The sequence below is a fragment of the Pelobates fuscus genome, chromosome 3 (assembly GCF_036172605.1).
Source record: "Pelobates fuscus isolate aPelFus1 chromosome 3, aPelFus1.pri, whole genome shotgun sequence".
Lineage (NCBI taxonomy): Eukaryota > Metazoa > Chordata > Amphibia > Anura > Pelobatidae > Pelobates > Pelobates fuscus.
Window position 1 is genome coordinate 29,730,253 of NC_086319.1, and position 22,735 is coordinate 29,752,987.

The window sequence follows — 22,735 nt, forward strand, 5'->3', positions numbered from 1 at the left end:
ATGATAACTGTTTATCATTCATTGATCTTGGCAGGTGCTTTACCTTTTTTATCACATTCCGTTGAGTCAACAACCTTTTGTTTGTAGGTTAATGTGAGGCATTCAAATAAAACGCTGTTCCTTACCCAAATAAAGGATACTTGGGAGGTTTCAGCTCTCTGCTCTGTTTTGCAAGAAGGATAATAAACATTTATCTTACCTCCAAGCTAACAGCGCTGTTTTGCCTGGTCCCAAAAATGAATCTCCGCTAATGTTTTAAAAGTCATCACATTCTACTTTTATGACCTTTTTAATGCGTACTAAAGTCTTGATTTAATATTTTGAATGAGGTTTTCAAATCATTTAATATATTTTAGATAAACATTTAAACATTTTTTTTTTCAAAATATTAAAATATCAAGAGATTATATATATATATATATATATATATATATAAAATCTCTTTTGATATTTTAATATTTTGAATTTTTTTTAATGTTTATCTAAAATATATTAAATGATTTGAAAACCTCATTCAAAATATATATTGTATTTTTTGTTTTAATGTGATAATATATATATATTATCACATTAAAACAAAAATACAATATTTAATGTTTTTCGACTTAATTCAAACATACTAAATGACTTGAAATGGTAACTGTATATAGTGAAAAAGAACCTGTGGGTTGAGTAAAACCTCGGCTCAACGGTAAACCTTTAATTATCAATGAACAAAAAAACACCTTATTCAACCACCGTTGCCCGTGGGTCACTGAGGTTTAGGATCTATGAAAGGGGGTATTAATATATTGGATGTGTCCGTAACAAAACAAGATAAAAATGGTCTTTGTTTTACATGGACCAATTAGATATGTGCGTATACAGATACAAATGGCATCTTTCACTTAACTTCATCTCAATGAAGTTGTCTGGGTGCCAGGTCCCAGTTTCAGAGAAACTGCTATGTTTAGATTTGGGGTTAAGCCAGCCTCTAGTGGCTTTCTTCCGGACAGCCAGTAGAGGCGCATCTTTTAACCCCTTTAGCACCACGGACGGGGCACCCTCAGAGTACTATACTGTCAGGAAAACCAATTTGTTTTCCTGACACTATAGTCATCCTTTAAAAATAATAAAATATAGCCGAAAGAGAAGTATAGATAGGACCTAAATCAAACCCCCAGCAAACTGTCTCCTGCATATACCTCAGCAAACCTAAATGACTGTGTGCCTACCATAGAGTACATATAACCCAAGGAACAAATACTGCTATCTAGGGCCTATCTAGCAAAACCTCAGCACACTTACAAACACATGTGCCTATACAAGCCACCAAATGGTCAAAAAGACTGCTAGGAACCCTGTACTACAAATAGCTACAGTCCTGCTAGTCCTAATAAATCCCACATTATCTTGGCTCACCACAATGGTTTACCTACATACCAAAGAAAATAGTCCACACTAAAGCTGGAGAATCAAAAACATACTACTCCATACCAAATAAGATACGTGCTACCCAAAGTGACAAAAATAAAAAACACAAAAGACCAGCCCCACGCGCGTTTCGGTGTGTAGCACCACGCCTTCGTCATTCATATCTAAAAAAAAATGCGGGTTTATTCACTAAACTCTGTATTTTGTCTGAAAGGACAAAAATACCAACCACATTCGCAAATCTCAGATTTACTAATGCCAAATGCGGTCAGGATTCGATCGGTCCGACTGATTCTGTACCATTGCTTCACTAGTATCTGCATTCGAAACCAATTAACAGCACTGGAATCGGGGATTTATCAACATCCGCATGGCGACGAATTAGAAACCGAATTAGAAACCGAATATAGCCACATTAAACAAGTAAAAAATAAATAAAAAATTGTGGGGGTCTGTAAGAATGTGCGGTCATTGTAGGGAAAGCCCTTTTATAGGCGTTGACACATTGACAGGTCTCTCAAAGCGTGGAAAAATTTCCCAAGGTTTGCAATATGACCAAGAGCCTTTTGATTGGTTGGTTAGTCAGCCAACCAATCAGAGCACTCTGACAGCCAAGTCTCGAAAAGTGAGACTTGTCTGTCCTGGTCATATTGCAAAGCGAGCGTAGGACTTTAGCATCACTGCTAACCGAGGTCTAACTTCACAATATGCTTTAATTGTTTTTCTAACTTATTGAGACAATGTTAAGAGAACATTGTATTAAATTATTGTTTTTTTTATGGAATTTATGAGCTTTAAAAGAGCATATTAGGAGCTTTCTATCTGAAATAAAATTCCAGTTTTTCCTTGTACAGTATCGGAAAGGGTTATTTTATATTTCTATTGTGGGGACTATTGTCCCAGCCAAGTTTCAATCCTTTGATGTTTATAACCCTTCCAAAAATAGGTCTATATATTTTTCTTTGTTTTTCAGCATCTTTTGAATTTCTTTATTCTATGTATGAAACTAGAATTAACCAAGTTGATGTTTACCAAGTTCACTGTTGACTTTTGTCAGTATTATATGTGTCGCAGAATAATATCTGCTTGTTCTTATATTGAATATACTATATTATTATTGGTTACTGCTGGTTTCTTATACATATATGCTTTATTTATATATTTTCTTTACTGCTGTTGGAGATTAAAAAAGTGTAGAAGATTAATGAAAAATGAAAATCCTTCCCCTCTGAATGAACTCTAAATCACAACACCTGTATTGCCAAGACATTATCATCACCAAATACCTTTTAAAAACAATGATACTGAGAAAATACAATTAAATAGTGGCTTTAGTAGAACACTTAGTAATGCCAATAGCTATATGAAGATGACAGTCTCTTTAAACAGACAGTACTGAGTATCGGAAAAGCTGTAGTAGCTGTGTAGTATTTCCAATAAACTGATAAATCCCATTTTTAATATTTTTTTTTATTTTAGGAAACAAATGACCCCACTTATGTTTGCTGCTAAAGAAGGCAACTGTCAAGTGGTTACACTTTTGATTGGTCACGGAGCTAATATCAATGCACAAGATGAAAATGGATATACAGTAAGACAATTTTACAATTTTTATTATAATTTCTGTTCTCTTCATCAAAGCGTAGAATCAGTTTGTTCCCTCTATACACTTATATATAATAGATATATATCTATATATCCATAGATTAATAGATGCGTTTGCCATCATTCTGTAGAATTGTTGTCTCTGCCATTTGTGAGAAATAGATTAATTTGTAGAGGTATGTAAGCTTAATTTGCATGGTCAACATTCCGCAGATTGGAAAACGGGATGAAACCGCTAACATGACTTGTATTGGGCAAATATTCCCCATCCGTAAATAAACTGGATTTCTCATTTAATAATGTTTATATTACTATGGCGTTTTTAGATTTGCATGTTGTTAAATGGTTTGCCTACATATAGATCTCCTCTTCAATGTGTCTGATGACGATGTGTTTTTAAACCACCTTGAATTGCCTGAATGCGTGTCTTACAATCAATATGATATACATATTAAGCAAAGGGCTGCATTTTGACTCCTTTTATTCAGCTTACCAGTACCCTTTGTTGCTTGGGCAAAGCTATGACAAATCTTTTACTGAACAGCTCAAAGGTGACACCTTTTAGAAAAGTTTTGCAAGATGAATGACGCACATTAATAAAAGCTTCTTATCAAAATGACACACGTGAAATAACTTGTTTTACTTTTTTTTTTTTTTCCCCCGAAATGGTCTTTTATAACCTCTGTATAAACATTGCAGTGATTTACTGGCAAATTGTTTGCCTATATGATGTGTTCCTGCTACACGACAGAATATAATTTTAACGATGATGAATTGAGATTTGTTATCAGTGTTACATTCTGGATAGTTAAGGTTTTACTAGTGTTTTTTTGTTGAATAGTTTTGCATTGTTTGAATAAAGAGTGGATATTCTGATATGTGAAGGTTAACCTAATGGAATGTAGTCGTATACTCTGTAGAAATCTTTGCAGCTTCCTGTCCCCCATGATATATTTCCATAAAATAGGTTGAAATTATATTACGCAAAGTTCCGAAATGTTTTTCTCCGCTTCTTCTAAGTTAAATTAACTCTCCATCTTTACATAGGTACATGGATTTAAAGGGAAACTCCAGTGTAAAAGTGAACATTTCACAGACCAAGAAAGAGTCCACCAATTCAGTGCCTCTCATGCTGGTCTGCGGTGTCTGATATCTAGTCCATAAACCCCTGTCCAGTAGAAGTTTATTGAATATGTAGTTTAGCCTCCCCTGCCCCGACAGAAAGATATCCTTTCATCATATCAGATGACCAAAACTGCTGATAGCCAATACTATATATGTGTTTGTAATGCAGCTGCCAGTAGTATTTTGCTCACTTCATAAACATCAATAAGCCCTTCTTGCACGACTAAAGTCCACAATGGCTTGTGCTCACTTGTGCTCATGTGTTTTTATTTTATTTATATATCTTGAGAATATGGCATTGCCCACTGCATTATTTTTTATTGTGACTATATGTGGAGTAAGGCCTCTTTGGGTTAAGTGCTTCCAATGTTTTTGTCATTTTTTTTCAAAAATTTTTTTTTAAGTAGTTTGACAAAAAAAACAACAATCCCAGAAGTCTCCTGACACCCAGTGAACTGACACTTTTCTGCTGCTAAGATAATGTTCTGGGTTATAAAAAAATATAAGTAAGTTCCACACGCAAACTCGAACTACTTCTGGGTGCAATGGGTATAGTATTCATCAATCTAAATCAGGGGTAGTCAACCTTTTTCTACCTACCGCCCACTAATGCATCTTTTTGTTTGAAAATATTTCCTTACCGCCCACCAGTTTTCGCGCAAATGCAGAATATTTTTAAGAAAGGAGGGTGTTTTAAAAAAAAATAAATGTACGTACATTTATCTTTTTATTTCTACTTAATGCATGTTTATAAGGTTTTTAACTTTATAAAGTTTAATGAGAAAACAATAAAGTAAATTGAAATTACCTTTACTAGTGATTAATGAGATCCTTGAGGTTGATGCTGCAAGACTAAATATTTGATATCTGGTTTGATTTTCGTAAGGAACAAACGAAGGTCTCCTCTTTCAGTGATATTCAGACGACTTCTCTGTTTGCGCATAATATGATTTCTCATTTGTGCATCAGCTCATCTTCTCTCCCTCCTCAATTCCCCTCCCCACCTTTTTTTCCCTTTTTTCTATTTTTTAACCTTCCTTATAGCAATGCCCAGTAGGAAGGCTGAGGTAGGTAGCCCACTTACTATAGTCCACTATAACAGACAGGCACACATACAAGACACACACATACATACAAACACACACAAGACACACACATACATACAAACACACACAAGACACACATACATACAAACAAACACACACAAGACACACATACGACACACACACACACGACACACATACATGGCACACAGACAAGGCACACAGACAGGCACACAGACACACAAGACACATGCATACAGGCACATGCATACAGACACACACAAGACACATGCATACAAACAGACAGGCACACACATGCAGACACACATACAATGACACATACATACAAAGACAAGACATACATACAGACACACACACAAGACATACATACAAAGACACATACAGACAGACACACAAGACATACAAAGACACACACAAGACATACCTACAAAGACACACACACACAAACACACACATTATATTTAAGTCACCCTCCTGTTTCCTACCTTTAAGGTGCAGGAGGGTGACTTTCCCTGGGGTCCAGTGGTGGCTCAGGTGGATGGGAGTCAGAGTTCCCACTCTGACTTCCTGGTCTTCCTCCCGCGCGGCTCTCAGTTTTAGCTGGGAGATGTGACTGGGGAATCACTTCCTCCCAGCTCCGATGTCATCACAGGGGGCCCGGTCACGCTGTTAAAGCGCCCAGCGCTGACCGGGCCCCCTTACAATCCGCATCCATCGGGTGGCCCTGACAGCATGGGCCACCCGATGGACACTTTGGAAGGCGGCTGGATAAATGGCCAATAAATGGTCACAGCGGTACCAGTCGCACGGGTACCGCCGGCTCGCACCCGCCCGCACTATCAACCTGGAAATCCCTACCGCCCACCTGGAATCCTGAAACGCCCACTAGTGGGCGGTAGGGACCAGGTTGACGACCCATGATCTAAATATATAAACAAAGCACAAAAAATACCTTTGCTGTATCCCAAATTCCTGATCTGTAAGATATTACATATACATGTTGCAGGTCTCATATATTTTCTTTAACTCAGGCGTTAACATGGGCCGCGCACGATGGACATAAGGGGATGGTTCTGAAGTTGCTAGAACTAGGGGCAGACAAAAGCCTTGTGACTACAAGTGGAAACACTCCTGCTGACATTGCAAAGAAGTATAACCACCTGGAGGTACTTTTACACCATGGTTTATTGTGCAAAAATGGAATGTAACAATATTCTAATTAAAGATTGACCTTAGAATTAATTTGTAAATTGATATCTTGTGTTTTTGTGTGTTTCCCCCCCTCTATGATGAAGATTTTTAGTATTCTTTCTCTTTCTGCCAATATAAATCATGGAAAAGAAAATGTAAGCAAAGAGGAGGCAATATACAGATACCTAAAAACACAATCTGATACCACTGCAAACTGTACAAGTGGGTAAGTACTTGGTACTTCGATATACTTGCGAAGTGACATTGTGGATCCCTTTTGTGTAATTGCACAAACATGTAGACAAGAAATACAAACATGCATTTCTAACATTTAAGTATTTTCCTAGCTATTTAGATTACTTAACCCACTGCATGCTGGTTTTGTCACAGCTGCCACTCTGCTATGACTGAGGACATCAGCGTTGATGATCCAGAATCCAGCCAATCCTAAAGGGGGTGGGTACATCTGTGCATGAATGGCAATCACACTGTGCATCTCCTCATAGAGACCAGTAAATCGCTATGGGGATCATTTTGTCTCTTCATGCAGGGTGTGAGAACGCAATACATGAGCCCTGCAAGTCTTGCAGGACCACAACAGGAAGCACCTCTAGTGGCTGTCTGTGTAACAGCCACTAGAGGCGTCCTTAAGAAGCAATGTAAAAACTGCATTTTCTCAGAAAATATCACGTCTACATTGCTTAGACTGCAGGGACAGTCTATTTGCACCAGTACTATTACACTAAGCTGGAGTTGTTCTGGTGCTCAGTGTCCCTTTCAAGGGCTAGAAATAACAATATATTAAATTAAACAATCTATAGAAAATATGTATGTCAATTTTAATATTTTTGTGTTTATAACCTAAACCATTAGTTTTCACCCGTTCAGATATTTAGCCTTACCACCAGTCTTAGTTTAGTGAATATGCCCTGTTATTTGTCTTTATTTATTAAAGGGACACTCTCTATTGCCAAAATAACAGATTATGATTGCAGAGCCAGACATTGTTCATTAGGGAATTAAATGGAAAAACGTCCACCATTCACTTTTTTTGTAAATACTTCTTTTTCAATGACTGTGCGTCCTGCACATAATATTTAGAAACTACACTAAAAATGAAAATACTTTATATAATCAGTTAGTTACTTGTTTTGTGATACAGAATTATCATTTTTTTTTGTTTTACATAACACTGCCTCCATGTGGTCACAGAGCTAATTGCAGTAAAAGTTTGCTGTCACTTTTCAAAGCAACAAAATATTGTTCTCCATTAACCAGTTCCCTATTTATATCCAACACAACTATTGAAGTGGAAACTTAATAAAGTGCAATAGGGAACAATGTGCTGCTGAAAGACAGAACTGCCTCTCCAGGAATTAAATATACAACAAAAAGTAAGTCTTTGGCGCAAAAAATAATGGGTGTGCAATTAGACATGTGGTCACACTACAAGTGCAAGCACAAATATGCTACCTTAAAATATCATCATTGTAGAGATGGGATACTTTAAATGATATACAGCGATAAAGATAAAAAAAAAAAATAAAGGACAAAAGCAATTAAGACAGGCACTCACAAGTAGAGTGCAAAAAAAACTTGTGCAACATTTGTATTTCCCCTAGGGGGTGACTTATCCCCAGGGTTGTATAGATTGCAGCTTCAGGAGTCCATTCAATTTGCTTTTACAGAAGATAGTCTCTATTAAGGTGTATAGGAAGTTAAAATATAGCCCGAGTCCTCTGCAGTTCGCCAAAAATAGACCCTGGGAATCACTTTGAGACCATTCGCATAAAGGGACACTATAGTCACCAAAACAATGTTGGCTTAATGAAGCAGTTTTGGTGCATAGAACATGCCCCTGCAGCCTCACTTCTTAATTCTCTACCATTTAGGAGATACATCACTTGTGTTTCTGTTTATGCAGCCCTAGCCACACCTCCCCTGGCTGTGACTGATCCAGCTTTCATGAAAAAAAAAATGGTTTCACTTTTAATCAGATGTATTTTACTTTAAAATGTGCTATCTCCTGCTCTGTATATTAAGCTTTATTCACACACAGTAGGCTCCTGCAGGGTGTAGCAAGCTATTAACAGAGCAAGAGATAAGAAAGACCAAAATTAAACAGAATTAGCAAATTCAGAATTTGTAAACATTAGACGACTCTTTACAGGAAGTGTTTAGGAAGACTGTACAAATCACATGCAGGGAGGTGTGACTAGGGCTGCAGAAACAAAGTGATTTAACTCCTAAATGGCAGATAATTGAGCAGTGAGACTGCAAGGGCATGAACTATACACCAAAACTGCTTCATTAACCCCTTAAGGACAGAGCTTCAGAAGCTTGTCTTTCACTTAATGACAACGGCATTTTTTGAATTTTTTGCTATTTGCGTTCAACTGCAATTTGCATTTTACTAATTTATTGCACCGACACATATTATATACCGTTTTTTAAAGGACAGAAAGGGCTTTAATTTGATGTAACACATATATATATATAAATGCTTATTTATTATAAAAAAAATACAGAAATATGCAAAAAAAATGAATTTTTGTGTGTTTTTTTTTTACAGTTTTTGCAATAATAATGTGTACATAATTAGTGCAGGTTAAGGAAAGTAATTAAAAATAAATTCATTTAGTTGTTCTGAATTACAGAATATATAATGTGTCTGGGATTTTCAGTTTTTTTTGGTAGTTACAGGTCACAAAGCACAAGGAGTAAAATAAACTTTTTATGTGGAGCGATTTTAGAATTTGGTATGTTTGTCTTGTAAGCCTAATAGCCATAAAAGAAAACAAAATTGCCACACAAAAGTATATATTTATATAAAGTAGACACCACAGGCTATTTACCTAAGGTTGTTTTGACACTTTCTACGTAGCCATTTCACCGCCAACCTCTGCTAAATATTGGAGTAAAATTGTGTTTTTTGGGGGTTTTCGCACACAAACTTATAAAAAAGAACTTCTCATGTGTATTTTGTAAAGTTGGTGTGTGCTATTCCTGTACAAAGTTTTATTATGTGTTCAGTTACTTCTGCTGAGTACAACGGTACCCCCATTGTATGTCTTTGGCACTATTTCGTGAAGCTACAGTGCCATATAGGAGACCTGTCCTTTTCAGTATTCACAGTAGAATTTTGAGAGACGGATTTAATGAGCCTATGCTTCCATTTGGGGTATTATAGTAGTTTGACTGTTCAAAAAAACCCCACAAAGGCCTACCATTTGTAAAAGTAGACACTCCAGGGTATCTCGTAAGGTGCATATTGTGCCTTAACATGCCCCCATTTATTTACCATTACATGCCAAAGTATGTGGTAAAAAATTATTTTGTGCATATTTTACATACGGATTGCATTTTTGCTGGGCATTTTGTATATTTCATGTGTGCCACTAAGTTCAAACCCCCCAAATTATGCTCAGCTAAGTCTTCTGAGTAAAAGGACACCCCCATTGTATGTCTATGGCACTATTTCGTGAAGCTACAGTGCCATACAGGAGACCTGTCCTTTTCAGTATTCACAGTAGAATTTTGAGAGACGGATTTAATGAGCCTATGCTTCCATTTGGGGTATTATAACAGTTTGACTGTTCAAAACACCCCACAAAGGCCTACCATTTGTAAAAGAAGACACTCCAGGGTATCTCATAAGGTGCATATTGTGCCTTAACATGCCCCCATTTTTTTACCATTACATGCCAAAGTATGTGATAAAAAATAATTTTGTGCATTTTTTACATACGGATTGCATTTTTGCTGGGCATTTTGTATATTTCATGTGTGCCACTAAGTTCAAACCCCCCAAATTATGCTCAGCTAAGTCTTCTGAGTAAAAGGACACCCCCATTGTATGTCTATGGCACTATTTTGTGAAGCTACAGTGCCATATAGGAGACCAAGCCATATCAGTTTTGACCGAACTTTGAATTTTGACGCCGGGCCTATGTGCAATTTCCAAGCATCTTTGCAGGTTTTAAATTCAAACTACCCCACAAAGGCCTACCATTTCTTAAAGTAGACACCCCAGGGTATTTCAAAAGGCATATTTTGAACCTTAGCGTGGGATCATTTTTCCGCTAGCGTGTACCAGGTGTAGTGGTTATAAGCGTTTTTTTTCTGCCTTTTTGACACACAAAGTGAGTTTGCACAGTATATTTTGCAAACCATATGTGTACTACCACTGTATAATACTTCATATTTTGCTCAGCTATGTCTGCTGAGTAAAAAAATACCCCCGTATGTACCTTTGCCATGTATATGTGGACATCGGAGGGGCACATTTGGGACACAGCCATTCCATTTTTTTTCAAATTTTGAATTTTTACGCTGTGCCCATGTCCCATTTTAGAGTATTTTACCAGGCTATATAATCCAAATACCCCATAAAGCCATACCATTTCTTAAAGAAGACATCCCAGGGTATTTCAAAAGGCATATTTTGAACCTTAGCGTGGGATCATTTTTCCGCTAGCTTGTACCAGGTGTAGTGGTAATAAGCGTTTTTTCTGCCTTTTTGACACACAAAGTGAGTTTGCACAGTATATTTTGCAAACCTTATGTGTACTACCACTGTATAATACTTCATATGTTGCTCAGCTATGTCTGCTGAGTACAAAAATACCCCCGTATGTACCTTTGCCAGGTATATGTGGACATCGGAGGGGCACATTTGGGACACAGCCATTCCATTTTTTTTCAAACTTTAAATTTTTACGCTGTGCCCATGTCCCATTTTAGAGTATTTTACCAGGCTATATAAACCAAATACTCCATAAAGCCATACCATTTCTTAAAGAAGACATCCCAGGGTATTTCAAAAGGCATATTTTGAACCTTAGCGTGGGATCATTTTTCCGCTAGCTTGTACCAGGTGTAGTGGTAATGAGCGTTATTAAATGTATTTTTTTACTTTTTAAAACTTTTTTTACTTTTTAAAACTATTTTTTAAACTTTTGTTTTGATTATTCATTTTTTTAAAGTTTCCTAAACTTTCGTAAAACTTTTTTTACAGATTTAACATTTTTCTAAGCTTTTTTTTTTACGTTAACCCCTAACTAGCAGTAAGCAGCACTAACAGTAAATTCCCCATTTTCCCATAACTCCCACCCACCCCAGCTAGCAAAATATTTAATTATACAATATTTAAATTAGTTAATTAAATAAATTTAACCCCTGAGGGTTAAAAAATAAATAAAAGTTAATCGTCAGGGGTTAAAAAAAAAAATTAGAACAGTATAATACTGTGATCTGTATTTTGATCACTGTAGGCAGTGATCGACTGGCAGGGAAGGGGTTAATTTTTATTTGGACTGGGTAAAGGGTTTATTTTTTTAAATTTTTTACTTAAATGTTATTAAAACTTTTTTTTTAACTTAATTTTTTAACTTTTTAAAGCTTATTTTTAAACTTTTTTTAACGTTAACCCCTAGTTAGCGTAATACTAAATCCCCCAATTCCCCACTAACTTCCACCCTCCCCAGCTAGCTAAATTTATAATTTTAAAATATTTAAATTCATTAATAAAATAAATTGAACCCCTGAGGGTTAAAAAAAAAAGAATTAACCCTCAGGGGTTAAAAAAAAAATCAGATCTTAGTAAAATGTAATCCCTGCCAATTGATCACTGTAGTCAGTGATCAATTGGCAGGGAAGGGGTTAATTTTTTATTAAAATGGGTAAAGGGGGGTGGATTTAAATTTTACTATGTTTTCTTTCCACCAGGGGGCAGGATCACTGAAGATCCGTCTCCCTGCACTTCACACAGAACCAGGAAGTGCAGGGAGGCGGAGGTGAGTATACACAGCACATGTGCCCGCTCAGACATGCTGTCAGAGCGGGCACATGTACTGGGGCAGCCCGATCCGGTGCTCCCGGTCTGCCTCTAATGCAGAGGCAGACCGGAGCACCATTAACCCCCGCGATCGCGATTGCGGCGATCTGGGGTTAATTTTAACGGGTGACGGACGAGGTCCGTCACTCGTCATTAACGCATTCCCCTGAGTGACGGACCTCGTCCGTCACTCGTCGTTAAGGGGTTAAGCTAAAGTTGTTTTGGTGACTATAGTGTCCCTTTAAAGAGACTCTCCAGTAGGAATCGATTTTTTTTTTTTTTGAGCCGATACCAATACCGAAAATCTGTGAACTTTCAGGGCGATGGCCGATAACTTACCGATATTCTGTACATTTACCATTTTTAAAAAAATAAACTCTTTCTACACAAATCTTCTGTTAACTGAACATGTTTATTTTATTTATTTTGCAAATCTTTTTTTTTTTAATGTAAATTCACAAAATATACATGTCCGTCAGAATTTTCTATGTTTTCAAGAATATGTGTGTGTAGTGGATGCAGTGAGAGTATTTGATTAGTGAATGCAGACCGATAATCGGTTGATCCCTACTCCCCAGACCCCTAAAGCACTTTAGCTTGCTGCAAAGATGTGTTTTAAGAATGTCCTTTTTTAATTCTGGAAAAAGTGCAAATTTCATTTGAAAGTGCAAATTTCCGGTTTGGTTAGCTTACACCCTGTTCCAAATTATTATGCAAATTCTATTTACAAAGCTTAAATATTTTGTTTTTCAGTTTAACTCATGGATGGCATTGTGTCTCAGGGCTCTTTTGATCACTGAAAACAATCTCTGACACCTGTGATAATCAGATTGCCAGGTGAGCCCAATTTAAGGAAAAACTACTAAAGGGGGGTGTTCCACATTATTAAGCAGAGCACCATTTTCATGCAATATGGGGAAGAAAAAGGATCTCTCTGCTGCCGAATAGAGTGAAATAGTTCAATGCCTTGGACGAGGTATGAAAACATTAGATATTTCACGAAATCTTAAGCGTGATCATCGCACCATTAAGAGATTTGTGGCTGATTCAGAGCACAGACGGGTTTGTGCAGATAAAGGCACATTGAGGAAGATTTCTGCCAGATCCATGCATCGGATCAAGAGAGCAGCTGCTAAAATACCATTACATAGCAGCAAACAGATATTTGAAGCTGCTATTGCCTCTGGAGTACCACGGACATCAAGGTGTAGAGTCCTCCAGAGTCTTGCAACTGTGCATAAACCTTCTATTCGGCCACCACTAACCAATGCTTACAAGCAGAAATGGCTACATTGGGCTGAAAAATACATGAAGACTAATTTTCAAACAGTCCTGTTAACTGATGAGTGCCGTGCAACCCTAGATGGTCCAGATGGATGGAGTAGTGGATGGCCACCCTGTTCCAACAAGGCTGCGACATCAGGAAGGCGGTGGTGGAGTCATGTTTTGGGTCGGAATCATGGGAAGAGAGCTGGTCGGCCGCTTTAGGGTCCCCGAAGGTGTAAAGATGACCTCTGCAAAGTATGTGGAGTTTCTGACTGACCACTTTCTTCCCTGGTACAGAAGAAAGAACTGTGCTTTCCGTAATAAAATCATCTTCATGACAATGCACCATCTAATACTGCAAATAATACCTCTGCATCAATGGCTGCTATGGGGATAAAAGGAGAGAAAGTGGGGATGTGGCCTCCATCATCCCCTGACCTCAATCCTATTGAGAACCTTTGGAGCATCCTCAAGCAAAAGATCTATGAGGGTGGGAGGCAGTTTACATCCAAACATCAGCTCTGGGAGGCTATTCTGACATCTTGCAAACAAATTCAAGCAGAAACTGTCCAAAAACTCACAAGTTTAATGGATGCAAGACTCGTGAATCTGCTATCAAATAAGGGGTCCTATGTTAAAATGTAACATGACCTGTTAAAATGTTTAAAAAGTTAAAATGTTGTTATAAGTTTGATTGAAATAGCTTTTGATTTCAGTAAATATGCTGCAAACACAACAAATGACAATTTTCAGTTCTTTACAACCTATAAAGTGTTTTGAAACTTACTGTGCGTAATAATTTGGAACAGTGCATTGTACGTTTTTTATGTTTAAAAGAAAAAATATTGTTATCATTAGGAGGTTTGTTCAATAAAATTTGAATTGTACTCTTAATAGTTGATAACATGAGAATTATGCTGACTGTTATTTACATCAATTATTTAGGTAAATGAGAAAAATATAATTTGCATAATAATTTGGAACAGGGTGTAGTTACACTGAACTCAGGAGTCAGCAATTGCCCAGAACACCTGCCTTTCAAAGATTTCTCATTGAGTTGCATTGGGAAGTCTGTTATTGGACGACCACAGAAAGTTTGGGTGGGGTTAGGAGGGGAGGGATTGCAAAGGCAGCAAATGAGATCTGTAGTTTTTGCATGTTATTTTGAGATACAACTCCAATGAAAAAATGCATTATTAAATGCACGTACATTTTCATTTGGGGCATGTCTACTAACTGATTTTATTTAGTATTTGGGCAGTGGAGTGTCCCTTTAAAAATGCATTTGATAGTTCATTTGGGGTTTGCTCTCAGGACTTCCTTATATCCTTCCTGATTGGCTGCCAAATGTTTTCTCTGCCCTCCATGTGGTTTGCAGCTTCCTTGTTTCGGCGTGTGTGAAGTAACTGCGCTCAAACTATGCACTCGAACATGATTTTGGCCACACTTTTTAAATGGGCTTTAATAACACAGACAAGCTGGAGCAGAAATGCAAAAAGGCAACAGAAAAGGGGCAAATGTGGACTTTCTAGTTTTTGTTTGTGTATAGAATACAAAAAATAAACATGGGAATAAAAATCAAAGTGTTTGCGTCTACTTAAATGCATTCAATGTCAGAACCCACAAAGCCACTATTTGTCCCTTCTAAAGTAAATAAAACAAAAATACAGATACCAATGCAGTGTATTGGAGTATATTATACAATCAACATAACCTTAATGCCTTCATATGCTCTGTTAAAGTGAATTGAAGGGACTCCTGGACCTACAGCCTATACTACCCTGGAGATAAGTCACCAAATGTGAAAGCAGTTTTAGTGTTCTGATTTCTACTTTCCACCAATATAAACCCTCTCCCATAGACTGAGCTGAGTTAGTGTGACAGCGGTCACTGGAATATGTTTAACCTGAAAATGGGAGAGAACAGTGTGGTAGAAAAACCTCTTAAGTATCCCCCTCCCCCCCTCAATCACCAGAACAAAAAATGAACGAATACAAAAATTAAGTGATTTGGATTGCATTGGATGATTGGATTTTTTGAATTTGTATTGAATATTTTGTCTAGATTGCAATATCCAAGGTTTAGTAATTTTATTTTGTTTATTATTTTTATTATAAGTAGGTCTGGTGGCTGATGGCAGACACTGGAGCTGAATCTAGGGGCACTCTATAAGATGGGTGTACTGTGATTTGGTAGCAGGTCAAGGTTGCAAAATCTATGTATAATCTCTTTTAACAATGCCGTTTACGGGGGAAAAGATTTTTCCAAATTCCCGTTCTAAACTCCTGAAAACATAACTTTTGTTAGCGGCAGAACTGACTTTGGAAGCTAGGATAACCCACCAGGAATTCTTATTTACACTGTTACTGAAATGACAGCTTATTGCATGTACTTCAAACAAAGCTGTGAAAATACTTGTAGGTAGATATTTAAAAAAAAAAAAAAAAAAAGTGTTTTTGAATAATTAGTGCTTTTTTACCCATTACATGGAATAAAAATAGAATAAATGCAATAAGATTGTGGTGTAACGGTGTGTTGCAAATATTGTCCAGATGAGGTCGCCTGGCTTGAAATAATTTTTCTTTCTTCCTGGGACCAATTTTGGAGGCTCTGATCGAGTGTACCTGTAAAATACTTACCCTGCTTCACAGAGAAAGTTGCTGGTAGGGAGTTATGCTTTATGTTGAAAGTGAAATAATGAGGACAACTCCCGCACCCCTCCCACAAGTCCTAAAGTAAATACCGTGTGTGTATATATATATATATAAACACTGAACACAGTATAGAGTTCATATATCTTTTCAATAAGCAATAAGTAATTTCACTTTCAGATTTCAGAGAATTGAGCAGTGAGTCTCCTGGGGCATGATCCATGCACTAAAACCACTTCATTAAACTGAAGTGGTTTTGGTCCTTGGACTGAACCTGTGAAGACATACCACCAATTTGGCTTTGTATATCGTGATGTAATTACTTAACCCCTTAAGGACCAAACTTCTGGAATAAAAGGGAATCATGACATGTCATGGCATGTGTCCTTAAGGGGTTAAACTATAAATATGTTTGGAAGAACAAAAATGAGGAGGTGGAAGCTTAGGGGATACACTCATAAAGGGGTTAACCCATCAAAGACTACCAAAGTAGTAAGAAGAGAAATAAAAAGGAGAAACTGAGTGCCCTAATAGAATAAAATATAACCTTTAATAATTATGTTAAAAGAGATAAGTAGGTATCCATAAATGAGTAAGTACTCAAAAATTTAGGTATTTTGCAATACTCTGTAAATAATTTCCCAGTGTGCATACTAGGCATATATTTAATTAAAAGCCGATATAAGTATTTTTGCAATATCCTCAGCATCTGCTATATCGGCAATTGATTTTACCCAGTGAATTTACTGAGGCTGACATTGTCCTTAGTGCATGTATAGCTGGATATATTATGTATATATTATTCTTAATGTTTCACTTATTTCAGTGCAACACCATATATGGAGACTATTGACTGTGCAGACATTCTATTGGACTGATCCCTGGGGGTCATGCTCACGGTATGGGAATTACAGTCAGGAACACGGCAATATTACTCTTTGCAGTTAGCACTAAGTAGAGGACACTGAGAACATTTGAACAGGACTTCTTTACTTACAACTTAATGGTGAATCTAATCTCCTTTAGTTTGAGGCGATACTTACCAGTAGGATAGGTTTAACCCTTTGAGCGACGACCTGTACTTATTTTTACTAATTGTCTTTAGCTTCATACTACACAGCGGCTTTAGTGTACAAATCCTTTAAGTATTGATACTTTGTTAATATCCGCTCACTCTCAGTGTCAATTCCATAGGTATTAGCTCACTATTTAGCGCTTTTACCTAGTAGGCATTCCTATGGTTTACGCTTATGTTTTTGTGCATATAGTTATCACTATTTATTCAGCCTTGTATATTTATATTTTGAATTTTTGAGTACTTACTCATTTATGGATACCTACTTATCTCTTTTAACATAATTATTAAAGGTTATATTTTATTCTATTAGGGCACTCAGTTTCTCCTATAAATTTTTGTTTTTGTATAAATGTGTGGTTTTTTTTTTTGTTTGTTTTTTTTGTTTTAGGGGTTTGCAGTTACATATTTAGGTTGACCTGATTTAGAGTAGCATCCTCTATTACCGGTTGTAAATATCATGGTGCACACAGTACAATTGTATGCTTAAAGGACCACTCTAGGCACCCAGACCACTTCAGCTTAATGAAGTGGTCTGGGTGCCAGGTCCCTCTAGGATTAACCCTTTTTATTATAAACATAGCAGTTTCAGAGAAACTGCTATGTTTATAATAGGGTTAATCTAGCCTCCAAATCCTCTAGTGGCTGTCTCACTGACAGCCGCTAGATGCGCTTGCGTGATTCTCACTGTGAAAATCACAGTGGGAGCACGCAAGCGTCCATAGGAAATGCTTTCCTATGAGACCGGCTGAATGCGCGCAGCTCTTGCCGCGCATGCGCATTCAGTCGAAAGGGAGGATCGGAGGCGGAGAGGAGGAGGAGGGCTCCCCGCCCGGCGCTGGAGAAAGAGGTAAGTTTAACCCCTTCCTCACACCAGAGCCCGGCAGGAGGGGGTCCCTGAGGGTGGGGGCACCCTCAGGGCACTATAGTGCCAGGAAAACGAGTATGTTTTCCTGGCACTATAGTGGTCCTTTAACGTTTAGTTGTGTATTTATTGTTAGGTATGTTTTGGCTTATCTATCGCTACACATTTTATGCTTTTTATTAGGTGAGGACAAGTGGAGATGTAAGGTTTATAAGACTGTCCACAATTTGTATCAGATTTCCAGTACTGGCTCACAGCGGATAGCTGGATAAAGTACTAGAATACATGTTGAACTGGGTAGCTAAGCCTGTGTGTAATACCAAATCCAAGGGCCAAATTATTTGGAACATTAAAACTTTAAGTATCAATGACACTAGGGCTATAATACTCTTGTTCAGGAAGATGCTAAATAAATGTGGAATGCCCTCTTTACTTAACTTAAATAGTTCTACAAAGGAATATCTCTAAATTAGGTATTTAAAAAGTCACTCTAAACACCATGACATGTTACGGTGCTTGGATTTTTTTTTTTGTTACAATCGTTTTGATTCCTCTTTTATTATCCAGAATCTGTCTAGCTTGTATGTATTCGGCGGAGATCTCTCTCGTCTCATATCTGACTAGAGATCCAGCATAGTGGCCTAGGCATGTGTGACTTGGGATGCTGAACGCAGACCACGTAATAAAATTGTTAGGCTGTGTATAAACACATACTAGCCACAGTTTGACTGTCCGCTTATTGAGCAATTGCTCTCATCCTATATGATAAGTAACAAATGATCTGGAGCCAAACTACATATCTTATAAAAATCCCTTGTGTTTTTTTTCTTTATTTAGACTAAAATATACAGTTACCTATTCTGTTAAAGTGTTAAAAATTCTGATAACATGGTAATCGTCTTAGCGTTCCATTTCCCATGATGATTCTTTCACCTTTAACCTAAACAATCTAAAAGCATTTCTCTCTGTATAGGTAGGTCATTCTGGGTGTAAGTACAAACACATGGAACCAAAGAATGTATTAATGTTGCAGACTGTAATATAATTGTATATAGAGTATAGTGTGTATATTTTGCATATTGATTTATTTTTTTCAAAGTATGAAGATATATATATAATGTACACATATACACAATGTATGTGCTTTAGAAATGAATTCAATAAAACATCTCTTTTAGCCCCCCCAAAAATACTGTATTAATAATACCAACCAGCCTCAGTAATTTACAAAAAATGTAATCTGGAAGTGTCTGTTAAATATTACACTGTTTAGTGTTTGACATACACAGCATATAAAATAAAGTCTACATGAAGAGAGGTTTGGGAACTTGGGAGTGTCCCTGGATGTGCGAGTTGGCATAACCTGCTGTATGTGTTTAGTCAGTTAATATAATGGAACCAAATTAAATATGAAGGGTTGACAAAAAGCAAGTTCACAGTAAATTCCATTTTATATTATAAGTTAAAGCCTCCGTGTCTTCGTTGTATACTTATTTTTTAAATAAAATGGTCTCCTTTTAGTTTTGCGCGTATATATACATTTTTTTTTATGTATTGGGGAAAAAAAATGACAATAAAAACAATAAAAATGTTCAATAAAATAAACAATAAAAATGTTCAATAATGATTAATTTTTTTTAAGTTGATCATTAACCAATATTTGATGTCACAAAATTATATTCTATTTTTCCTACTCCTAGAAAAAAACAGAGCTTTCATTTGGCTCCCCATTTACAAATATAAAAGTAAAATTTTTACATTCTTTGTTATTATTTAAACAGTTCTAAAGTTGTTGATTTTTGTTGTTGTGTTTTTATATATATATATATATATATATATATATATATATATATATAATTTTATTTTATTTTTTCCATTGGTTCCCTGCACACACACTTTCAGATTTTAGCAAAATGCCGGGTGCATTACAGCCATAGCCAAAAAATGCAGAATATACTGAAAAAAGGCTTGCACTCACGGTCTGTTTCTTAGATAAAACTTTCTTCTTTATTCCAAAGCTTGTTAAAACATAATCTTAGTCATCTTTATATATGATCCAATGAGGAAGGCTGCTCTCCGGACTTATAATTGAGTTTATTGTTATTGATTAAAAATAACGGTCGTTATTTTTAATCAATAACAATAAACTCAAGCTTTAAGTCCGGAGAGCAGCCTTCCTCATTGGATCATGTATCTATTGGAGCCTCGGTCTTGCGCCCGGCAGTTGTATACTGTAAATGTGAGTGCTGGGGATCCATATATATATTCGTCTTGTAATTTCATCTTCTTTCTGTAGCCTGAAGCATTATACCTGCATATATGAGCCATGCTTGCCGTCAGTCTGCTATATGTATGATAGTAACAATACTTTAAGGGTCCATATTGGAGTTTTCAGACCTCTAGCTATGCAATAAATAGAGAATAGCTGGACTTATTTGGTGCTGTAATATTGTTATCTGAAAGGAAAACATTCTGCGTTGCTGGAAAATTTCACACACGTTTTTGCTTTTTAAACTAAAAACAAAAACACAATTAACCCCTCAATATGTAACCGTCCAGGCTTGAAACCAATAGTTTTTACTTCTGCTGGAGCATGTGTTTAAGTATATTTTTGAGGTTTCTTTATGTATCCCTCTACAACTTTGTTCTCCGTAAAATTAGTCAGAAAACGGCAAAAGCACTTTGAGCCGTAAATGAATTGTATTATTTAATGCCTGTTAGACAAAGCCAAATGCTGTATTTATTTCCAGATCGGAAAAAAGTCAGAGGCTGAGAAATTCTTTCACTTTTTGTGTACGAGGTCCGTAATCTTTAAAGCAATATTAATTTGGGAACGGAAACTCTAGTTATTGTATCGAGGAAAGCCACGCACTCGGAGAGGCAGAGGGCATAATATAGCACACACAAAATACTTATTTCTAAGACATTTCACGAAAAGGAAAAAAAAACACTTGGCAGCTAAAACATACTTTAGGTAAAAATAAAAAAATCATTTTCAGTTGTGTTCCTCTTTTTTTCGCAGAACGTGACCATTTCTGTTTTGTTTGTCCATATTGCAGTTATTTTGCATCTAGTGACTTGGACATTTTTTTACATGGATTGGGCCTAGAACACCTAACCAATGTATTTACGGTAAGAAGCTAACGTAGCATAAATTATTGTTGATATTTTATATGACAAATGACCTTGTTGCTCTTGTAGCCCTCTGTTTGCTCGTTTATTTGTGTCAGGATAATGTTATCCAGTACAGCACAATTTATTACATTCCGGCTTGCGATATGTAAAAACTACAGAGCAATTTAATGATCTTTAGATCTCACCCTCGAAACCTATGGGGAACATGTTTTTGATCAGAATGTCTTTGTGTGAACTTTGCAATTATACTCTTATTTAGGAGTGCTTTACTCTGAGTCTTTTGTTAAATCTGTCCAGTTTTTATTTTCACTTTTCTCATTTTCATTCGAACGCCTTGTTCTATAAATTAATCTGTTGTTGGAATGCTATTTAACCCCTTAAGGACACATGACATGTCATGATTCCCTTTTATTCCACAAGTTTGGTCCTTAAGGGGTTAATAGTTCGAGTGTTTTATTAGTTCAAACATAGCCCTCTTTGTTTTTGTTTTTTTATGTATAAAAGTGTGTGTGTGTGTGTGTGTGCGTGTGTATAAATATATATATATATATCTATAGGTGAGAAAACATGTTGACTAAAGATATAATAAGTTTAACAGTTTTCATATATTTTTGTAATACCATACAATTGGATTTGATAAACATTTAACTGAATGACGGGATCACTTCTATGTTTTACAACTGCATATACATATATTCTCACACACATACATTGTATCTCTGCATTATATTTAATAAAATCTTTCTTAATCTTAAGTTTTTGTTTTTTTAATGTTTCTGTGCAGGAAAATGATATATCCTTGAGACAGCTTTTAATGTTGGAGGAAGAAGAACTTAAAAAGGTAAGTGAAACCAGGTAAATGACTTACCCGACATTTAGAGCCGGGCGAAGCTCCCATCGCTCAACTCCCTCCTCCGTCTATTAGGGAAGCCTGTGATTGGACCATTTGCCGGCTTAGAGCTCGTGTGCGTCTGCTCTGGTTTGGCAGGAGAAGGAATGGAGTGCGGGTGGACAGGGTAGGGGAAAAAAAACAAAAAACTGGAGGGGAGAACAAGATTCTCCTTGCAGGCTCTGCCTGCAAAGTAGATCTGTCACCAGAAACACTACACGTACATACTCCTACCACCATGACCACTTCAAATTACTAAAATATTTTATGGTGGTTGTAGTAACACTTAAAGGGACACTATAGTCACCAGAACAACTACAGCTTATTGAATTTGTTCTGGTGAGTAGAATCATTACCTTCAGGCTTTTTTGCTGTAAACACTCTTTTCAGAGAAAATGCAGTGTTTACATTACAGCCTAGTGATAACTTCACTGGCCACTCCTCAGATTGCTGTTAGAGATCCTTCCTGGGTCATGACTGCCTAAAATGCATCCAAACATTCAGTATCTCCTCCCTCTGCATGCAGACACTGAACTTTCCTCATAGAGATTCATTGATTCAATTCATCTCTATGAGGAGATGCTGATTGGCCAGGGCTGTGTTTGAATCATGCTGGCTCT

General features: G+C 36.6%; 2 protein-coding genes across 2 annotated transcripts in view; one reads left to right on the forward strand and one right to left on the reverse strand.

The window, feature by feature from the left end:
* The window catches only part of ST7 (suppression of tumorigenicity 7), a 366,953-nt gene that overhangs the window by 161,712 nt on the left and 182,506 nt on the right, over positions 1-22,735 (reverse strand). The gene's annotated exons all lie outside the window — the stretch shown is intronic.
* The window catches only part of ASZ1 (ankyrin repeat, SAM and basic leucine zipper domain containing 1), a 59,658-nt gene that overhangs the window by 12,425 nt on the left and 24,498 nt on the right, over positions 1-22,735 (forward strand). The window contains exons 5-9 of the mRNA XM_063446849.1: positions 2,893-3,004; positions 6,239-6,373; positions 6,503-6,624; positions 21,151-21,223; positions 22,011-22,067. Coding sequence (XP_063302919.1) covers positions 2,893-3,004; positions 6,239-6,373; positions 6,503-6,624; positions 21,151-21,223; positions 22,011-22,067 — 499 coding nt within the window. The remainder of the gene's footprint in view (positions 1-2,892; positions 3,005-6,238; positions 6,374-6,502; positions 6,625-21,150; positions 21,224-22,010; positions 22,068-22,735) is intronic.